General features: G+C 41.5%; 2 protein-coding genes across 2 annotated transcripts; both read right to left on the bottom strand.

Moving 5' to 3' along the window:
- Nucleotides 1-605: 605 nt before the first annotated feature.
- Nucleotides 606-8,844, bottom strand: cxcr2 (chemokine (C-X-C motif) receptor 2). Its single transcript, XM_048979852.1, has 2 exons — nt 8,684-8,844; nt 606-4,438 (listed from the first exon to the last, which is right to left on the bottom strand). The coding sequence occupies exon 2, from the start codon at nt 4,436-4,438 to the stop codon at nt 3,386-3,388; it is 1,053 nt and encodes a 350-aa protein (XP_048835809.1). The 5' UTR covers nt 8,684-8,844; the 3' UTR covers nt 606-3,385.
- A 1,260-nt stretch (nt 8,845-10,104) lies between these two features.
- LOC125710278 (C-X-C chemokine receptor type 1) lies at nt 10,105-12,679 on the bottom strand. The gene is made up of 2 exons (XM_048979842.1): nt 12,248-12,679; nt 10,105-11,799 (listed from the first exon to the last, which is right to left on the bottom strand). The coding sequence occupies exons 1-2, from the start codon at nt 12,252-12,254 to the stop codon at nt 10,754-10,756; spliced, it is 1,053 nt and encodes a 350-aa protein (XP_048835799.1). The 5' UTR covers nt 12,255-12,679; the 3' UTR covers nt 10,105-10,753.
- Between the last annotated feature and the right edge of the window lie 4,020 nt (nt 12,680-16,699).

Below are 16,699 nucleotides of genomic sequence, written 5' to 3'. Positions count from 1 at the left end.
CAGTAAGCTATTTTTACTTGACAAGAATTCTTAAAACAGGTTAGCTCAAGTCCAGAAATAGGCATGCTTTGAGAGGCGTTTAAAGGTTTTAAATATGTAGAAAAATGCTCATTTTAAGATCAAATGACTTGCTATCGGGCTTCCGACAGCACAATAATAAGTAAAAATAAACTGAATATAGGCATAAACATCCATTCATCCAGGGTATACTCACACTTATGGACAATTCAGTAACTCCAATTAGCCTCAGTATGTTTTGGACTGTGGGGGGAAACTGGAGTATCCGAAGGAAGACGACACTGGACCAGTGACATGCCACCTCAAAATCAAAAAAAAAAAATCCTAATTTGCATTTTTGCAGTTTTAATTTTAGAACGATGAAAAAATATAGAGCAAGGACCACGAAAATAAATCCATAATTCAACTCGGCGTTACTTACAATTAGTGTAGCTTGAATATGCTGTTACTTTAAAGAAGCTGGCTGATCTTGAAGGAAATAAGTATAAATCCATGTTTAATTTGAAAGTAGATTTTCAGCAGATCTACAGCCCTGCTCAGAGGATACAACGTAAAACAAGGAACTGAAATCATAACAATGACTGCAATTGAAATTTTCCAGCATTTATTGACATCTGAAAGTAGTCAACAGATTACTCTCATACACTCAGTGGCATTTTGCGACATATACTTTACATAATAAACAAGTGGGGAATGCAAGATAGTGAAAGAGTCGGCTAGAGGGAGAAACAGAGAAAGACAAGAAGGTCCTTTTATTTTTTTGTAGGTGGAGCATGTTAGGCCATTTTTCATTGAATAAAAAATATTTTTTAAATATGCCTTGTGTGGTTCTTAAATCAATCAACTTGCTTAAGCTTGTTAGTGAATCTTGAAAAAGTTTGCAGTGGAAAAAGCATGGTATAGAAGCATGCGGGAAGATGGTGGCACAGGTGGCGGTAGTCCTATCGTTCAGCAACCGGTGGGTTGTAGGTTCGAGTCCTGGTTCCTTCTGACCCTATCAAAGCGTCCTTGAGCAAGACACTGAACCCCACATTGCTCCCAGTGTGCAGTCTTACGCCTTGCATGGCAGCCTCCGCCACTGGTGTGTAGATGGGTGAATGGGAGGCATGAAATGTAAAGCGCATTGAGTACTAGTAAGAGTAGAAAAGCGCTATATAAATGCAGTACGTTTGCCATTGATAAGTTGTCTAATGTGTTTTACCAGTAAATGGGTCAATTATAAGATCTTCTGAATAACCGAGATACATAACACAGATCAATATAAGAATATACCACAAATCCAAAGAGAGAAACCAGTAAACATTTTTTTTTTAAAAAAGATAATATAATATTTCCAGATTTAATATTTTACATGTTGGCAAGAACATAGCAATTTGCAGTGTAGCAGGCATTTTATATAGTTTTATTTACTGACAGAATAAAAAAGCAATACAACAGAAAACAGTATATTTTACTTGTCTAAAGCAAACCACCCGTATTTGTTAAATGGTCTTTATAAAATCACTTCAGTATTCGTGCTGCAGTGGTCATCCTGTTAGCTTTAACCAGGCTAAACATTCTCCTCTGACCTCACTCATTTAACAAGGTGTTTTCAGCAACAGATCTGCCGCTGACTGGATGTTTTTCGTTCATCACACCAATCCCTGTAAACTCTAGACCCCTTAGCACATATGACAACCCAGTTTGGTGTATGTTTCTGAGATGTTCTGGCACCAGTGATCATACCACATTCACAGACACTTGAATCAATATTTCTCAACCTCAAAAGCTGATGGCAGGACCATTGTCAGTGGGTCATGAAGCATGTGGTTAAAAAAATTACCACTAACACCCTGGCAAATAGGCAAATTTTATCAGTTACACCAGCGCTTAACCACAAGACAGGAATAAAACTTGCAGCCAATTAGAATCAGTAATTATTAACCTAACTACCTGGATTTGGAATCGAGGTTCAGATTTGAAGAGCCAGGAGCTACACTATTTGTGAAAAAAATTTGGTTCAAAATCTTTAAAATTTGGGTTGTGATTAAGGAAAATATGGGTCTTGAAGCTAAACCAGTTCAAGACCACTGACTTAGCTCACACATCTTAGCTGTTATAATGATTATTTGCAGTGTAACTTTTTGCATGTAGTTCTTTGAGTTCCTTTGCTGTGGGCCTGGCAGAGCTTTGGTGCTGTAGAGGAGCATATCAGTGTTCACATGCTGCTATAAGACCTCAAACACTGGCAGGTACACCTTCAGAAGATGAAATGAGCAATATCCTTTATAGCCCTAACCTCACTTTTAATATGACTTATGTGTGGAAGACAGAACAATCGACAGATTCTCACAGTTCACTGCGATAAATGTGAATGCAAATGTAAAGTGATGATGTGTTTGTAACTGCGAACTCACTGTCTATTTCCTTTGTGTCTGAATTAACAAGAACATTGTCTTTACTGAAGAGGAAATAGAATTGTTATTTCCACAAAAGAACTCTCCAAAGACACCAACCTGAATCTGATACAGAATATATCTACTTGGCCTCAGTTGTGATCCTTGCTGCCAGGATTGCCATTGCAGTCACTGGAAATAAAACTCACACTGTACAGCTGCACTCAGGTTCTCATCCCTGAGGTGGTTTCTAATGTGGCAGGTGTGGCCACGCACTGTAATCAGCGTGCATCCCTTACCTCTTTCTAAGTCAAGATATGTAGGTCCGATAAAACACTTAACCCTAAGTTTAAGCATAAGCAGCTGTTTAACATAAATCTCCGTATTACACTGTGTTTTCACCTAGTCCACCCACCGCATGTCCCACAGAATGACCAAGAACTTAGATATGAGACAAGACAAAACAACTGCTCCAGAGAGTAAGATGTGCTATTAAATATGTTACAAATACAAAGCTGAAGCATTAGAAGGTCTGTCTAGTATATGATGCATAGAATTATCAGTATTATTATACAAAATCCACACTTTTATGTGGCTTTGTCACTTATTGTTTACATACACATAGCACTATGTATATAAACTGTTGTGTTCCCCCTCACCCCCAGTGTCATGCTGTACTTTGTTTTGTAGTCTAAGTATTGTAAAAACCCTCCATTGTCACTCACTATCTGTATGTTATACATGGTCCTGGGGAAATGTTATTTCATATATACCTGTATATGGATGGTTTGACAATAAAGCCCATTTGACTTGACTTGACTTGACTTGATATGACTTGACTTGACTTCACTTGATATGACTTGACTTCACTTGATATGACTTGACTTGATATGACTTGACTTGACTTGACCTGATATAACTTGACTTGACTTGATATGACTTGACTTGATTTGACTTTACTTTGGGAGTCAGTGGATCAAACACTGAATTGATTATCGGGTGATGGATGTGTTCCCAGAGAAAGAGTATACTGAGTTCTTCCTGTAGGTGGACAGGACCTTCTTGTTAATGAGGCCGTGCTTGAAGAGCGTAGTGAGAAGCTCGTCACGGAACTTCTGGCCGATGAAGGCATACAGGATGGGGTTGACGGCACAGTGCGAGAAGGCCAGGATCTCCGTCACCTGGAGGCTAAATACCACCTGTTGCCTGAGATCACAGGATTCGCTGAGCAGGTTTCCTCGCATCAGGATATCGACGAGGACGGCGATATTGTAGGGGAGCCAGCAGACTACGAAAGCCAGCACCACGGACAGGATAACCCTCATGGCCTTGTGCTTCTGACTGTTGCGTGAACGGTAAAGTGTGCAGGATGTGCTGCCATAGCAAAAAATCATGACCATCAGTGGGATGAAGAAACCCACAATATAGCGTAGGAGTCGCATGCTCAGCTGCCATTGCTCCACTTTCTTGCCCGTCACGTTGTCATGGCACACTTTCCTGGTTGAGCCTGAGGGAGTGAAGGCCTCCTTGTGGACGCAGACAGGCACAGCGAGCATCCCCGCCACCAGCCACACGCAGCCACACACTAAACTCACTAGGTGGCGCTTGTGCACAATCACCCGTGTGGCTTTCACGATGGCCAGGTAGCGGTCAACGCTGATGCTGGCCAGCAGCAGGACGCCGCCATAGAAGGTCATCTCCTGCAAGCCGGATGTCAGTTTGCAAAGCGCGGTGCCGAACATCCACTCGGAGTAAATGTAGACGGCCCACAGGGGGAGGGTCAGGGAGAAGAGGAGGTCAGCCAGGGCCAGGTTCATCAGGTACACATCTGTGGAGGTCTTCCTTCTCTCCATACAGCATATCACATAGATGACAAGGCTGTTCCCCAGCAGACTGACAAGGACCACTATGATGTAGGTGACGGCCAAGCCTGTACTGTTCAAATCCATATTGTTGTTGTTGCAGGGTGACACTCCATCATTGTAATCATAATCACTGTAATTCTCATCTGATGTGTTAAATTCCATGACGACCATACCTGTCATCTGATGGGAAACATTACAATATGCATTAATTAATGGTATTCATTACTGATTAGGGTGACCAGATAATCCACATCAGGGATGATACTTTGAGCTAAAACAGGATCTTTAAACTACTATTTCAATAAAAGGACCCGGATTGCACTTAAGCACCGAGTTCTTGCTGTGTGCTGATTGGTCAGTCTCCTGTTATCATGCATGTGTCACTAATGGTAATGTGACCCAGCTGGATGAGTCTTTCAATCAAGGAAGCAAAACAGTCAAAGCACAAGAAGAACAGAGATATTTAGCCAAAAACAGGAGCCTTTCAGTTTAAAAGTAGCTTGTAAAACCTGGATTAGCTCAAAGTTCCCTCCCCGACATGCAGTATCTGCTCACTCTATTGCTAGTGCATGTAAACAGTAATTAATCAACTTAATTGTATTACTCATTCAGCATCTAGAGAACAAGAGAATGTCTAACAAACAGTTAACTAGTGCCGGGACAAATTATATCATCTTTGACAATTCTACACATAGATTTTAAGAGTCCGTCTATTGTGATATACAGCATCAGATATATTCCAATTTTGGGTGCTGCAGTGTGCATAACTCTGTGTGTGTGTGTGTGTGTGTGTGTGTGTGTGTGTGTGAGAGAGAGAGAGAGAGAGAGAGAGAGAGAGTGTGCAAGCAGGTATACCTATCCTTATGGGGACACAATGTCCCCATAACGTGATAAATAACCATTTTATAAAAATTGGTGACTCCTATGAAAAAGTTAAAAATGCAAAAACTCTTGCATTTTGCTTGGTTACTTATGATTATGGTTAGGGCAGGGCGGGGGTTAAGGTTGTCATAGTTAGCGTTAGCATTTTTCCCATAGAAGTGAATGAGCGGACCCCATAGGGATAGGTATACCCTACGTGTGTGTGTGTGTGCGTGTGAGTGTGTGTCCTGCGACCGGCTGGTATCCCCTTCAAGGGTTTTACCCTGTGCGACCTGGCAAAGGTTTCAAGCTCCTTGTAGTGGACAAACTGTTGCATGCTACCTGCATCACCCTTCAGCTCTAATGGACATTGTACTGTACATTTTTGTCACACCCAGAATGTTATACTAATCATAATTTAAATTTCAATATTGAGAACAAGTGCTTAATTTCATATCGAAAACAGTATTATTGTCATTCGGTAAAAATACCCTTTACTCAGATGTAGTTAGCGTGCAGAATATCAGCCAATAACATCATAATTCCAGAATTTCAAGTTGCTCATTCGTTATTTGAAGATAAGTCATTGTTGCCTATTTTGATATTGACAAGAAGAGTCATTCAAAGGTTTTTTTTGCTCTAGTGATCAATCAACCCAGCCTAAAGATAAAAACAAAGAATGATCTTTGCCACGTTGGGAAAACAGATATTGTCCTTCTCAGATGCAGTAATTTATTTTTGTCCTCTGTAGGAAACATTGTATTTTTATTAGTTAGGGCTTTAAGATGACGTTACAAATGTAGGGTACGTTTTTCACCACCTCAACATCCATCCATCCATCCATTTTCCAAACCGCTTATCCCACTGGGTCGCGGGGGGTCCGGAGCCTATCCCGGAAGCAATGGGCACGAGGCAGGGAACAACCCAGGATGGGGGGCCAGCCCATCGCAGGGCACACTCACACACCATTCACTCACACATGCACACCTACGGGCAATTTAGCAACTCCAATTAGCCTCAGCATGTTTTTGGACTGTGGGGGGAAACCGGAGTACCCGGAGGAAACCCCACGACGACATGGGGAGAACATGCAAACTCCGCACACATGTGACCCAGGCGGAGACTCAAACCTGGGTCCCAGAGGTGTGAGGCAACAGTGCTAACCACTGCACCACCATGCCGCCACCTCAACATTTCATTAAAAAAAACAAACAAACAAACAAACAATAAGTTACTGTAATTAATACAACTCTTTTATTCCTGGATCACAGAAGGATATGGGAACAGATGTGATACGTCTGACTTTCGTACAAATCTTTCTCATTTTGAAAACAGGAAAGAGTGTCAAAAACCCAGAAAGGTTTGCATACCGCAGAACAGCTCGGGAAACTGCAAATTTTTAAAAACTATTTTTTTTTACCAGTAGACATTAAATGATAAGATCTGAGCATATTCCTTAACATTCTCATTGAGCAAAATGTGTTTTAACACATCGTATTCTTCTGTAGAAGTCTTCAGAAGTATTAACGGGCGGTAAGGCACACACACCGTGGGTATTCGCCCAATGTTTAGAGACACGCATCAGACAGGACCCAGATATTGCCATGTTATTGTTTCGACGTTGAATTATAGTTAAATGCGTTGAATTATGGTCAGTGTTAAATTATCAACGTTGAAACTGAATTGATTTTGGTCAGATTTTCAATACTGAAAAAAATGATGGTGGCAAAACCTTGATTCAATGTTGATATAAAGTGAAACACTGAAGATCAACGTTGTTTTTGTCTAATGTATGGAATCAATGTCATTTCAACATATGTGTGTATCTGGGACACGACAATCGGTAACACACCGCGGTAGGAACACAAGTATTAACAATGACACCAAGAAGGGCTATTTACAGATAACTCCCGGCAAGAATTAAGCATCTCGCTGGCGCTACAATATTGTAATGCTGATTAGATACGGCTGACAATGCTGCCCATTCCGCTGCACCTGTTACACTAAGCAATACACCTGCTAACGTCCTCCTACGTCCAAGCTTCACTTGACTGGGCACAAATAGCCTAATGCAGGTCTATATTAAGCATATGTATTATGTAAATATTAATTAACCGCAAACTAAATCTTAGTTACATATCGATCCCATGTTAATTCATTATTAATGATTTTGCATGTTTTATCTCAAGCAGTTGCTGCATTTGTTACTGTATCTGTTAATTCTGTGAACTGCTGAAGGAACTACTGAAGGAACAAGTAACGAATAACACAAGTGAAATACCGATCTCATGTTTGTCCATCATTAATGAATCTTGACGCATCTTTTCTCTCAAGTAGCGACTACATTTGTTCATTGTTTGTATATGATTTGTACTTAAGTAGTCACTGAGTTATTACTAAGTATTTATGCTCGGTCAAGAACAGTGCTACCCGATCAGGAGTAACTCGACATTAGACTGTATAGGAATTCTTATAGTATTTATCCTACTGTGACATCAGTCAAGGCGTCTGTGAACTGAAGGGAGAAAGGAGATCGCATAGCTGTTCAGTTCTCAATGGCTGCCTGACTGACATTTCTGACAAATATGCTAGTCAAACTAAACAGCTCCAACTTCAAACAGCATGGTAAGGAAAACACAGTTTTCTCCGGAAACTCCGTATCGTGGAAGTGGCCAGAGGTCCGGAAAACCGCAGTCAGGAGTTTGACGAGAGATTTCCTGTGATGTGCCTCTGGAGTCGTGTCTGTCATTCCTCAGAAACCCCGCACAGTGATGGTGGAATAACAATATAGAGGAGCCAGCAATATAATCTAGACGGTGCTGGCATGGAAATGTATACTGAGCTGAAATGTGGGGTTTATTCCAGCTTTGTGTATAATTGCAATCCAAACAAACCCAGAAATGAGAGGATCCTCTCTTTGGCCTCACCAGTGTGAATCTGAATTGTAAGGATAAAACGACAAAGATTATTTCTATCCTCCATGCTTAAGGCTGAATAGTGGCGAGCCGAGGGAATGTCACAGAATAATTGCATTTGCATGTTTGCAAGAAATGGATATTTCTTGCAAAAATGCAAAGAAAGCTGTCACCAGCACATGGTCCTGCATGGCAGATGTTCTGTTATGTTATTTTATGTTATGTTAGCTAGATAGGCAATAATTTTCCTTCTGTCTTTTGTCCCCTTAAATTATTGATAATTGTACAGGATTTTTGTGCACTATGTTTTGCACTATGTTTTGCACTATTTTTGCACTATTATTCCATAACTCTGTCTTTAGCACTGTATTGTCTGGCCTGTCATGAATGTCGCACTGTGGGTTCAGGAGGAAAATTATTTCAGTTTAACTGGCTTGATGGAAACCAAAAATGCATCAATGAAATTTATAAATGAACCATATTATCAAATGTGAATAAGTACAGAATATTACCAAAGCCTATAGTAAAGATGGGTGTGCTTTCATTTGCAGTAGAAACATTGCTCAAGGTTAGACAAATGAAAACATTTATACCTAAAGACATTGCAAAAGATGATTCTGAAAGCTGATTTTAGGCAAACGTTACTTACTTGTCTCCCAGATGCCCGTTTTCAGAAATCAGAGTGCAGTGTAAAATAACAAGTTTTCAGATGAATGTCTTTCCAGATAAGAGGCTGAACTAGGTGAACTTCTAGTTGCTTTTAATCACCCGATGCACTTCTGCTGTTGCAGATAAGTCTCTGTAGCTCCAAAGCTGTGAGTCTTTTAACCACCATAAGATGATTTCAGGCTTCCTCAATAACGTGACTGATAAAAGGAGGAGGCGCAAGAGAGATCTAATCGTCACTGACAGAAACTAGTAACTAAGTCATAAACATGATTAGCTGAAAACATGTTTAAATTCATTGTTGGACTGCTAATGTGTTTCTTTCCGATTGTAGCTAATGTATGTGTGTAGTACACTGTGATTTTACATTGCAAGCTGAAAATCAGTGTTCGGTTTTGCTACGACAACAGGCAAGCTGGGATTCCAGAATACGCTGCTGTTTAACTGTATCTTTGACTTAAAAGCCACCAAGCATCATGATGTGAAAAGATGGACTTTAATCCAAATTCTAGTACATGAAGGACTTATCTTTGCAATCAGCTGCATTCAGCAGATAGATAGAATAATATAACAATAACAAGCTGAATATAATACTTTTTTTTTATTGTCGTCACAGTTATTAATGCACACGGCAGTTTGTTGGGTAGCGGTGTTGCCTCACACCTTCAGGGTTGGGGGGTTCAAATCCCTCCGCCATCCCATGTGAGGAGTTTGCCTGTTCTCTCCATGTTAACAGTTCAAAGACTAACAACTTAGACCAAGAGAGAATTTGCACCTCCAAATTCACCCATATGGTGTTAGTGTGTGTACCCGGGAATGGACAGTCATCCTGTCCGCGGTGTGCTCAAGCCTGGTGCTGTATGCAGTCTGGGATAGGCTCTAAACCCCGCCCCCATGACCCTGACCAAGGTAAGCACTTGGTAGATGAATAGAAAATTGCACTTGCACTCAAATGAACAGTTCATATGCTATACATTTAAAGGGGAAAAACAGTCCAAAATAATCAGTGGAAAAATAGTAATAATTTAAAACAGGTCTTTGCACTTATCCAATGGAACCGAGGAAAAAGTTAAAATAGTCATAATCTGTAATCTATGTCACTGTTAGCAACGAGTGGAAGTGTTCAGCTGCAGCGCCTGTGAGATAAGTTACGACAGTTAGCTTTTACGCTCTTCTTCTGATAAACGAGTGTTATCATTTGCACCTTTATTTTTTTTCGATTTTGCATGCCTCGTTTACCACCGCGAAATACACGCCTTGCGCAAAAACACGCAGTGAACCACTGGAAACCGCAGGAGGGCAGTAAACACCATAACAAGGACACAAAAACGTAGGTGGTTAGTCAAGTTCCTGTTTACTACCCCTCTAAATGTATGTGGTAGACGGGAATATTTGAAACTGGTATTTAACTCAATGTGAATCATTTCGTTTTATTATGACTAAAGAAAAATGCAAGCAAATAATAAAATTGCTTCGTTTGCTGTAATTGGGTAGATGCTACTGGACTTTATTTTAAATACAAAAACAATTTTTAAAAAACAAATGTATTGTTTGTGGGAGGCTTATTTAAAACATTTTTGAAAAGTCAAAATGTGACTAATACAGAGAAAAAATCACTGCTTCCAGGAAGAGAGCAAACAACCCATGGTTTAGAGTGATTTGACAGTTCGGCATATCTCGGGTGAAAATCTCTCAAGCTTAAACTTGATATAATCTCTTTTTTCTTAAACAAAATACATATCATATTCATATATAAAGTTTCATCTTCTAATCCAGTTGTGGGCCTGATACACATGATTTCTTGTAGTTTTCCAGTAAAATTGTAGCAAATAAAAATAGCACATATAAGGTTTGTGAAGATGCACCAACACACATTGCTACTTAAAATGAACGCTTACGCACAGTACCGGTCTAAGGTCATGTAGCACCCAAGGCAAGCTTCAGTGAAAATGGCTTGCTATTTCAGCACCCCCCCAGAAGATGGCGCCCTAGATGGCCACCTATGTGGTCTCATGAGTTGACGGGCACAGCTTGTCCAGTGGGGTGGTCGCAGTTACATGAAGGCGGCACCTTCTGAGGTCTGGGAGGTGGACCTGCTAAATCTGAGGCTGGAGGTGCGCTCCAGTGTGGCCCATCTGTGGAACAGCTGCCGCAGGTTTCTCCGGAACTTCTCCCCGACGAAGGCATACAGCACGGGGTTGACGCAGCTGTGCAGCAGCGCCATGCTCTGGGTGACGAACAGCGCCATGTCCATGGATTGCCGGGCGCTGCAATTGAAATCTACCTGACCGATTTTCATCAGCGTGTCGACCATCACCGTCACGTGGTGCGGCGCCCAGCACAGCAGGAAGGCGGCTACCACCGCCAGGATCACGCGCATGGCCCGCTGCTTCCGGAAGCTGCGAGTCTGCAGGAGCCGCACCACCGTCACGCCGTAACAGGCCAGCATGACGGCCAGCGGCAGCAGGAAGCCCACCGTGTGCCGCAGCAGCCGAGCCATCTGCTGGAAACCTTCGTCGCACACCTGCAGCTTGTTGTCGGGCGACTTGACCGTGCCACTGAAGACCGCCGAAGAGACAGACAGAACGGCTCCGGCGGACCAGACACCGGCACACACGACCCGGCTGAGCATACCCCAGTGCTCCTTCCTCGCCTCCATGGCGTGTACAATGACGCGGTAGCGGTCCACGCTGATGCAAGCCAGAAAGAAGATGCTGCAATAGAAGCTGAGCTCTTGCGCCATGTTGGTCAGCTTGCACATGACGTCACCGAAGACCCAACCCCGCATCATTGACGTCGCCCACAGAGGCAGGGTCAGCGCCAGGAGCCCGTCGGCCAGCGAGAGGTTAAACAGGTACATATCAGAGGGTGTCAGTGCCTGCTTGGCAGAGGCGATGACCAGCCCGACGAGGATGTTCCCTGGGATAGCTAGCAGGAAAATCAGCATGTAGAAAACGCACACGAAAATGTTCACTTCGGGCGCGATGGCCGTGACCTTACAGACATTTACGCCATTGCTCAGCTTGCCCGTGTCGTCTCCGTCGTAGTAGGACTCATTGTAATACTCTGAGAATAACACACTGAAAGATTTGTTTATCTCTGTTTGGGACAGAAAAATACTTACATGTTATTTAGGTGAAATAAAATATATATAGCAGTTTTCATAAATAAGTTTGAAAAGCATTCTAAAATTTAAACTGTAATTTCAGAACCATAACAAATTAATTGCAAAACTTCAAAAATATATTTATTTTTCCCTTTTTTTGTTAAACTATTTTATGTCTACGACTGCTTAAGTGTGAAATGCACTTTCTCTGCATAACCAGAAATAACCATTTATCATTTTTACTTTCAGCTTGTTTAATGTGTTCTACTTCTGCTTTCTAAGAAAATACTACAATATGTTTTTAAAAGGCTTTGATGGTGTAATACAAGCATAGCCATTCAAATGTAACAATATTGCAATAAATTAAACACATAGTCCACAATAATATTTTTTTACATTTGAATAAACCAACTAGAGGACAATATGGAGTGCATCACTTACCATCCATTCTGCCTTCCTGTTCAGTCTAATAGATCCTCAGCATCACAACTGGTGTTTCACTGACCTCAGGAAGTGATGATGTTTCCTCATAGTGTAACTGAATCTGACCTATTGGATCTGGCACTTGTTGATCCCTCAGGTCAAGCTAAGTTCTTCCCTGATGATCACGGTTTCCCATCCTTTGCTCCCAAAAGGTAGACAAGTGCCATCACCCTAAATATCAGAGCTGCCCCCTGCTACGTCACGATGTCACATATGGGTTAAATGCAGAGGATACATTTGGTTGCTGTGCACTGTGTGCGGTGGTGTGCCAACAATGACCACTGATCACCAAACTGGAAGTGATCGTAATAGCTGTTTAACAATGGCATTTATGTAATTTACCTCTGAAACTGGACACTATACATTTCAATATTGTATTTTAAAATTATTACATTTTTAAGCAATACTTTTGTTATGCAGAAATTTCAGTATCATAAGCAAGAATGAGGGTTTTTGTTTGTTATTTTATTTTCTTATATCATTGATCATTGTAGCCACTGGTGGACTCGGCTGCTCTTCTCATGATTTAGTGCCATCTGGGGTACCCTCTTTATATGTGCCTTACTGAGCAGGAAAATATGATAAAATGATTTAGCGAGTGCCCTTCTATTGGAGGAAATGTCAAGCAGTGCCCTATATGGTGCCCTTTGCAGAAGAGAAAATGGGCTGTGATTCTGTACAGTAGGGCATGTCCGGGGACTGGTTACGTTGCACAAAAATTTCACTGATTGGTAAAATAGCCTGGAGGGGGGGGGGGGGTTGCTGCCAGATTGATTGGCAGATTCACAATTTCCATTTTTTCCAGAAGTGAATAGAATGCACAAGCATGACAGTTTGTAAAATATTAGAGAAATTGGAAACTGACCAACCCCAGTATTCTGTGGCCCAGTAGAATACTGAACTGGAATCGGTACTGGTCCAAGAACCGGGGGTTGGGAACTTCTACTGTAAGGGTACTCTTATTTCTAAGTGACCACAAAATATGATGACGTGCCCAAATAAGTGCCCTACCAGTGGATAAAATGTATTGCAGTGCTGTAGAGGTTGTCAGTCCATGTGTGAGAATGTGAGGAATTGTCCTATCCTAATGGATGGCCCTCCAGTGGAGAAAATGTGATGCAGTGACATATAAGGTACCTATACAGTTACTGCAGTTACACCTGAGGGACCCTCTGGGTGCCTATATGGATGTCCCATTGTTCTTCCAAGTGAGCTTACATGAGTAAATGTCCTTGTGATGGAGAGGAAAATATGTCTGATGGCGGTCCCAACAATGAAGAAAATGACATACGATGTCCCATTATGGGATGCAGTTTTCTGTACATGTGATAATGCTCTTTCAGCATATATAGCGTACCATTCTACTCGGGTCAGGGGGGTGCCACCACTCCAGTCTGCCTTTTTCAAAAGATGCTTGAGGTTCTAGCAGCTCCATGATGGAGAATATGTAGAATATGTCAGACACTGATACAACAGAACATGTTTTCTAAGCTGTAAGTACTTCCAAAACTCCCTATTGTCACCCTCACATGTGACTCCAAGTTCTCCTTTCACAACTAGTTTAGATACAAACGAAACCCTTCCAGCTGTAAACATGTTTTGCAAACTAGGATATTTGGCAAGTGGCAGAACTACCCTTACGAAACCTTTCAGGAAACTTGTGTCTCTTCCCATATACTGTGTTCTGCCTTCCGATGTTGACATGCCTATGTGTGAAACACAGAAGGAAAAAATATTGAGGCTGACGTACGACCAGAATATGGATACTTTGTGTATGTCTTGTCACCGAAACATGTTGATTGGATCTATTTTGTCACTTTCCAGTTTTGCATTATGCATATAATCCCTTTTGCCCCCCCCCCCCCACACTGTCCTGTATTTTGCAGTTTACATACTGTTGAAACCAACCCCTTTTCCTTGCTGTCTGTATGTCGCACCCTAGTCCTGTGGGAGTGTTATGTTGTGCGACAATGTACCTATACATGGATGGTATGACATTCAAGCTCACATGACTTGATTTGACTTACCACCCTTGGTGGAAATTACTGTTTGTTGTCTTAAACAGCAATACTAAACAGTTGGCTGTTTAATATAGTTAATGATGACTTCCAAGGTATTTTCTTGTTGGGATATGGCATTTCTGCTAATAATAATTCATCTTTTCCCCATTGCTCGTTTTGAGAATCACTGGTTGAAAAGCACATCCTGCCTCGAATGCATGATACTGTATTGCAAAATAAAACCGGTGAGTAAAAGGAATTATCTAGCTGTTTAGACAAGCTGGTGTCTGACACAATCACAGCTTCACCCCATATCCATCCACAGAGATATTTTTGATGACCTGCACAGGCATTAAAATTGAAGGAAACAGGTAAAGTAAAGGTTCGAGTACATGAAGATTATCAGATTTGCCCCCAAAAATGTTCTCTGAATTAATAATGATTACATAGAAAAATCTAACAAGTCTATTATTGTATCTTTCAAATAGACATAAAAATAATTTTTCATATTGACATAAAGGGTGAAGCTTGTATTCCCTTCCACATAATGTAACTATCCATGTCTTCTTTAATTAGATATTTAAATCCTTTGAACCATCCATCCAGTTCATCTTGTCATTGCTGAGTCCATAAGTTAGTGCATTGCTTAGCGCTCAGAAAAAATTCCCCCTGCCCACCACCTCCTTTGGCTTGGATGGGAAATGCAATACAGGCAACAATCAATAACCTTCTTTTAGTATCATTAAACCAAATTTGTGAGGTTTATGGCATGTCTTTATATATTAATCCAAACCTAAGTAACTGTAAAATATAAAATAGATTAAGAAGCAAATGGCGCAGGTCACCACTAAGAGTGGCAGAATCCTCACTGAGCTCTGCATTAATTCTTTTATTTAACCAAAATGGAGCTACATGCTATGCAGGCTGCATACTAACCGAGCAGAGATTCATTGGTTCTTAGCAGGTTTCGTGTGGCTTTCGATGAGTTGGATGCATAATGATCTTGAGATAATGGTTATGCCACGGTGGGCCATGGCGCAGGCACAAATAAGGGGTGATGACACATTTTCAGCTTTCAGACAGAAGGGGTTTACTAATAATACTGAACACAACGGGGAAGGCACAAAACAGAAGGACTGCGAGGGGTTAAAACAAAAGGGGACAAATATGAATGTAACAAGAAGTTATAAAGCAAATACACAGTGAACAGAGCAACACAGGGAACAGGACTAAGCACCAGTAACAAGACATTGCAGGACAGGTGAAATTCATATCCAGTTAACCAATCACAAGGACTCAGGGCAAACAAAGAACAGGTGTGGCATATCACAATTAAGCAGCAGTGGAAACTATGGAATATTAAAAAACGCTAAGGATTAAACAAGGGATAACTGAGCAAACGGGGGACAAGGATCAAAAGGCAAAGAAGCAACTGAAATACAAAAACACCAAAAACAATAAAGCACTGATATCCAGCAACAGAGAAAACCCAAAACAAACAAAATAGATGAGGCTTCTTCTTAGCCAGCTTTGAAGCTGCAACTCCTCAATTTGAGTTGCACAGTCCGCCCACGGAGCTATGCAGCAGTCAGGGGAGCAGTGGAATCACATAAGGGTTCAAGGGTAAATGCCACCTGCTGGCCAAACGGGGAGGAGACACGAAGGGCGGGGATGGGCGCCAACCCTGACAGGTTATGGAAAGATCAAAGGAAACTACTCTCAGAATTGAGACAAAAGCAGAGCTCAGCCTGAGTGCATGAGTCTGAGTAACAGGATGTCCTCAGATTCAACCAGAATCATCTGGCTGCTGTGTGTTTTCTGCATTCAGGTTGTGTCTTCTAGTGATGGCCAAAACAACGCTTCAGGAACTATTTTCTGACCCCTCTAACTAGATAACTTAAGCCAAACATGAACACTGTTCAATAGAGATCAGTGACATTCCTATTGGGCAAACCTTATATTTGGCTTAAATTATCATGGAAGAAATCCTGCTTTGATCCTAGCCCCCCAGAACTCCTCAGACTAGACCTGAATACTAATACGGAACTCAATAACAGACTTCTCAATCAACCACCCTCAGACTATCAGGATAGACTGTTCTCCTTGCTCACAGATGTAGCGCAGAAATGTGTGTTCCGCCCTCTCCTCTCTGCACTCCCACCTACAACTGTGTGCCTGTTGTCTGACACCATCAAAAAACTTGCAGACTATACCACAGTGATTAGCCTGATGACAAACAATGATTAGACAGCCCACAGGAAGTAGGTGTATTGGTGGATAACAACCTGGTTGTCAACACCAAAACGACCAAAGAAAAAAACATGAACTTAAGAAAAAATTGGAGGACAGAACATACACCGATCAGAGATGTTGATGTCCTGGTCCATTAACAGGTCTTCTATTTTAGGGA

Source organism: Brienomyrus brachyistius, chromosome 16, assembly GCF_023856365.1.
Source record: "Brienomyrus brachyistius isolate T26 chromosome 16, BBRACH_0.4, whole genome shotgun sequence".
Classification (NCBI taxonomy): Eukaryota; Metazoa; Chordata; class Actinopteri; order Osteoglossiformes; family Mormyridae; genus Brienomyrus; species Brienomyrus brachyistius.
The sequence above is the reverse complement of the archived record's forward strand: the minus strand, read 5'-3'. Positions and strand labels throughout refer to the sequence as shown.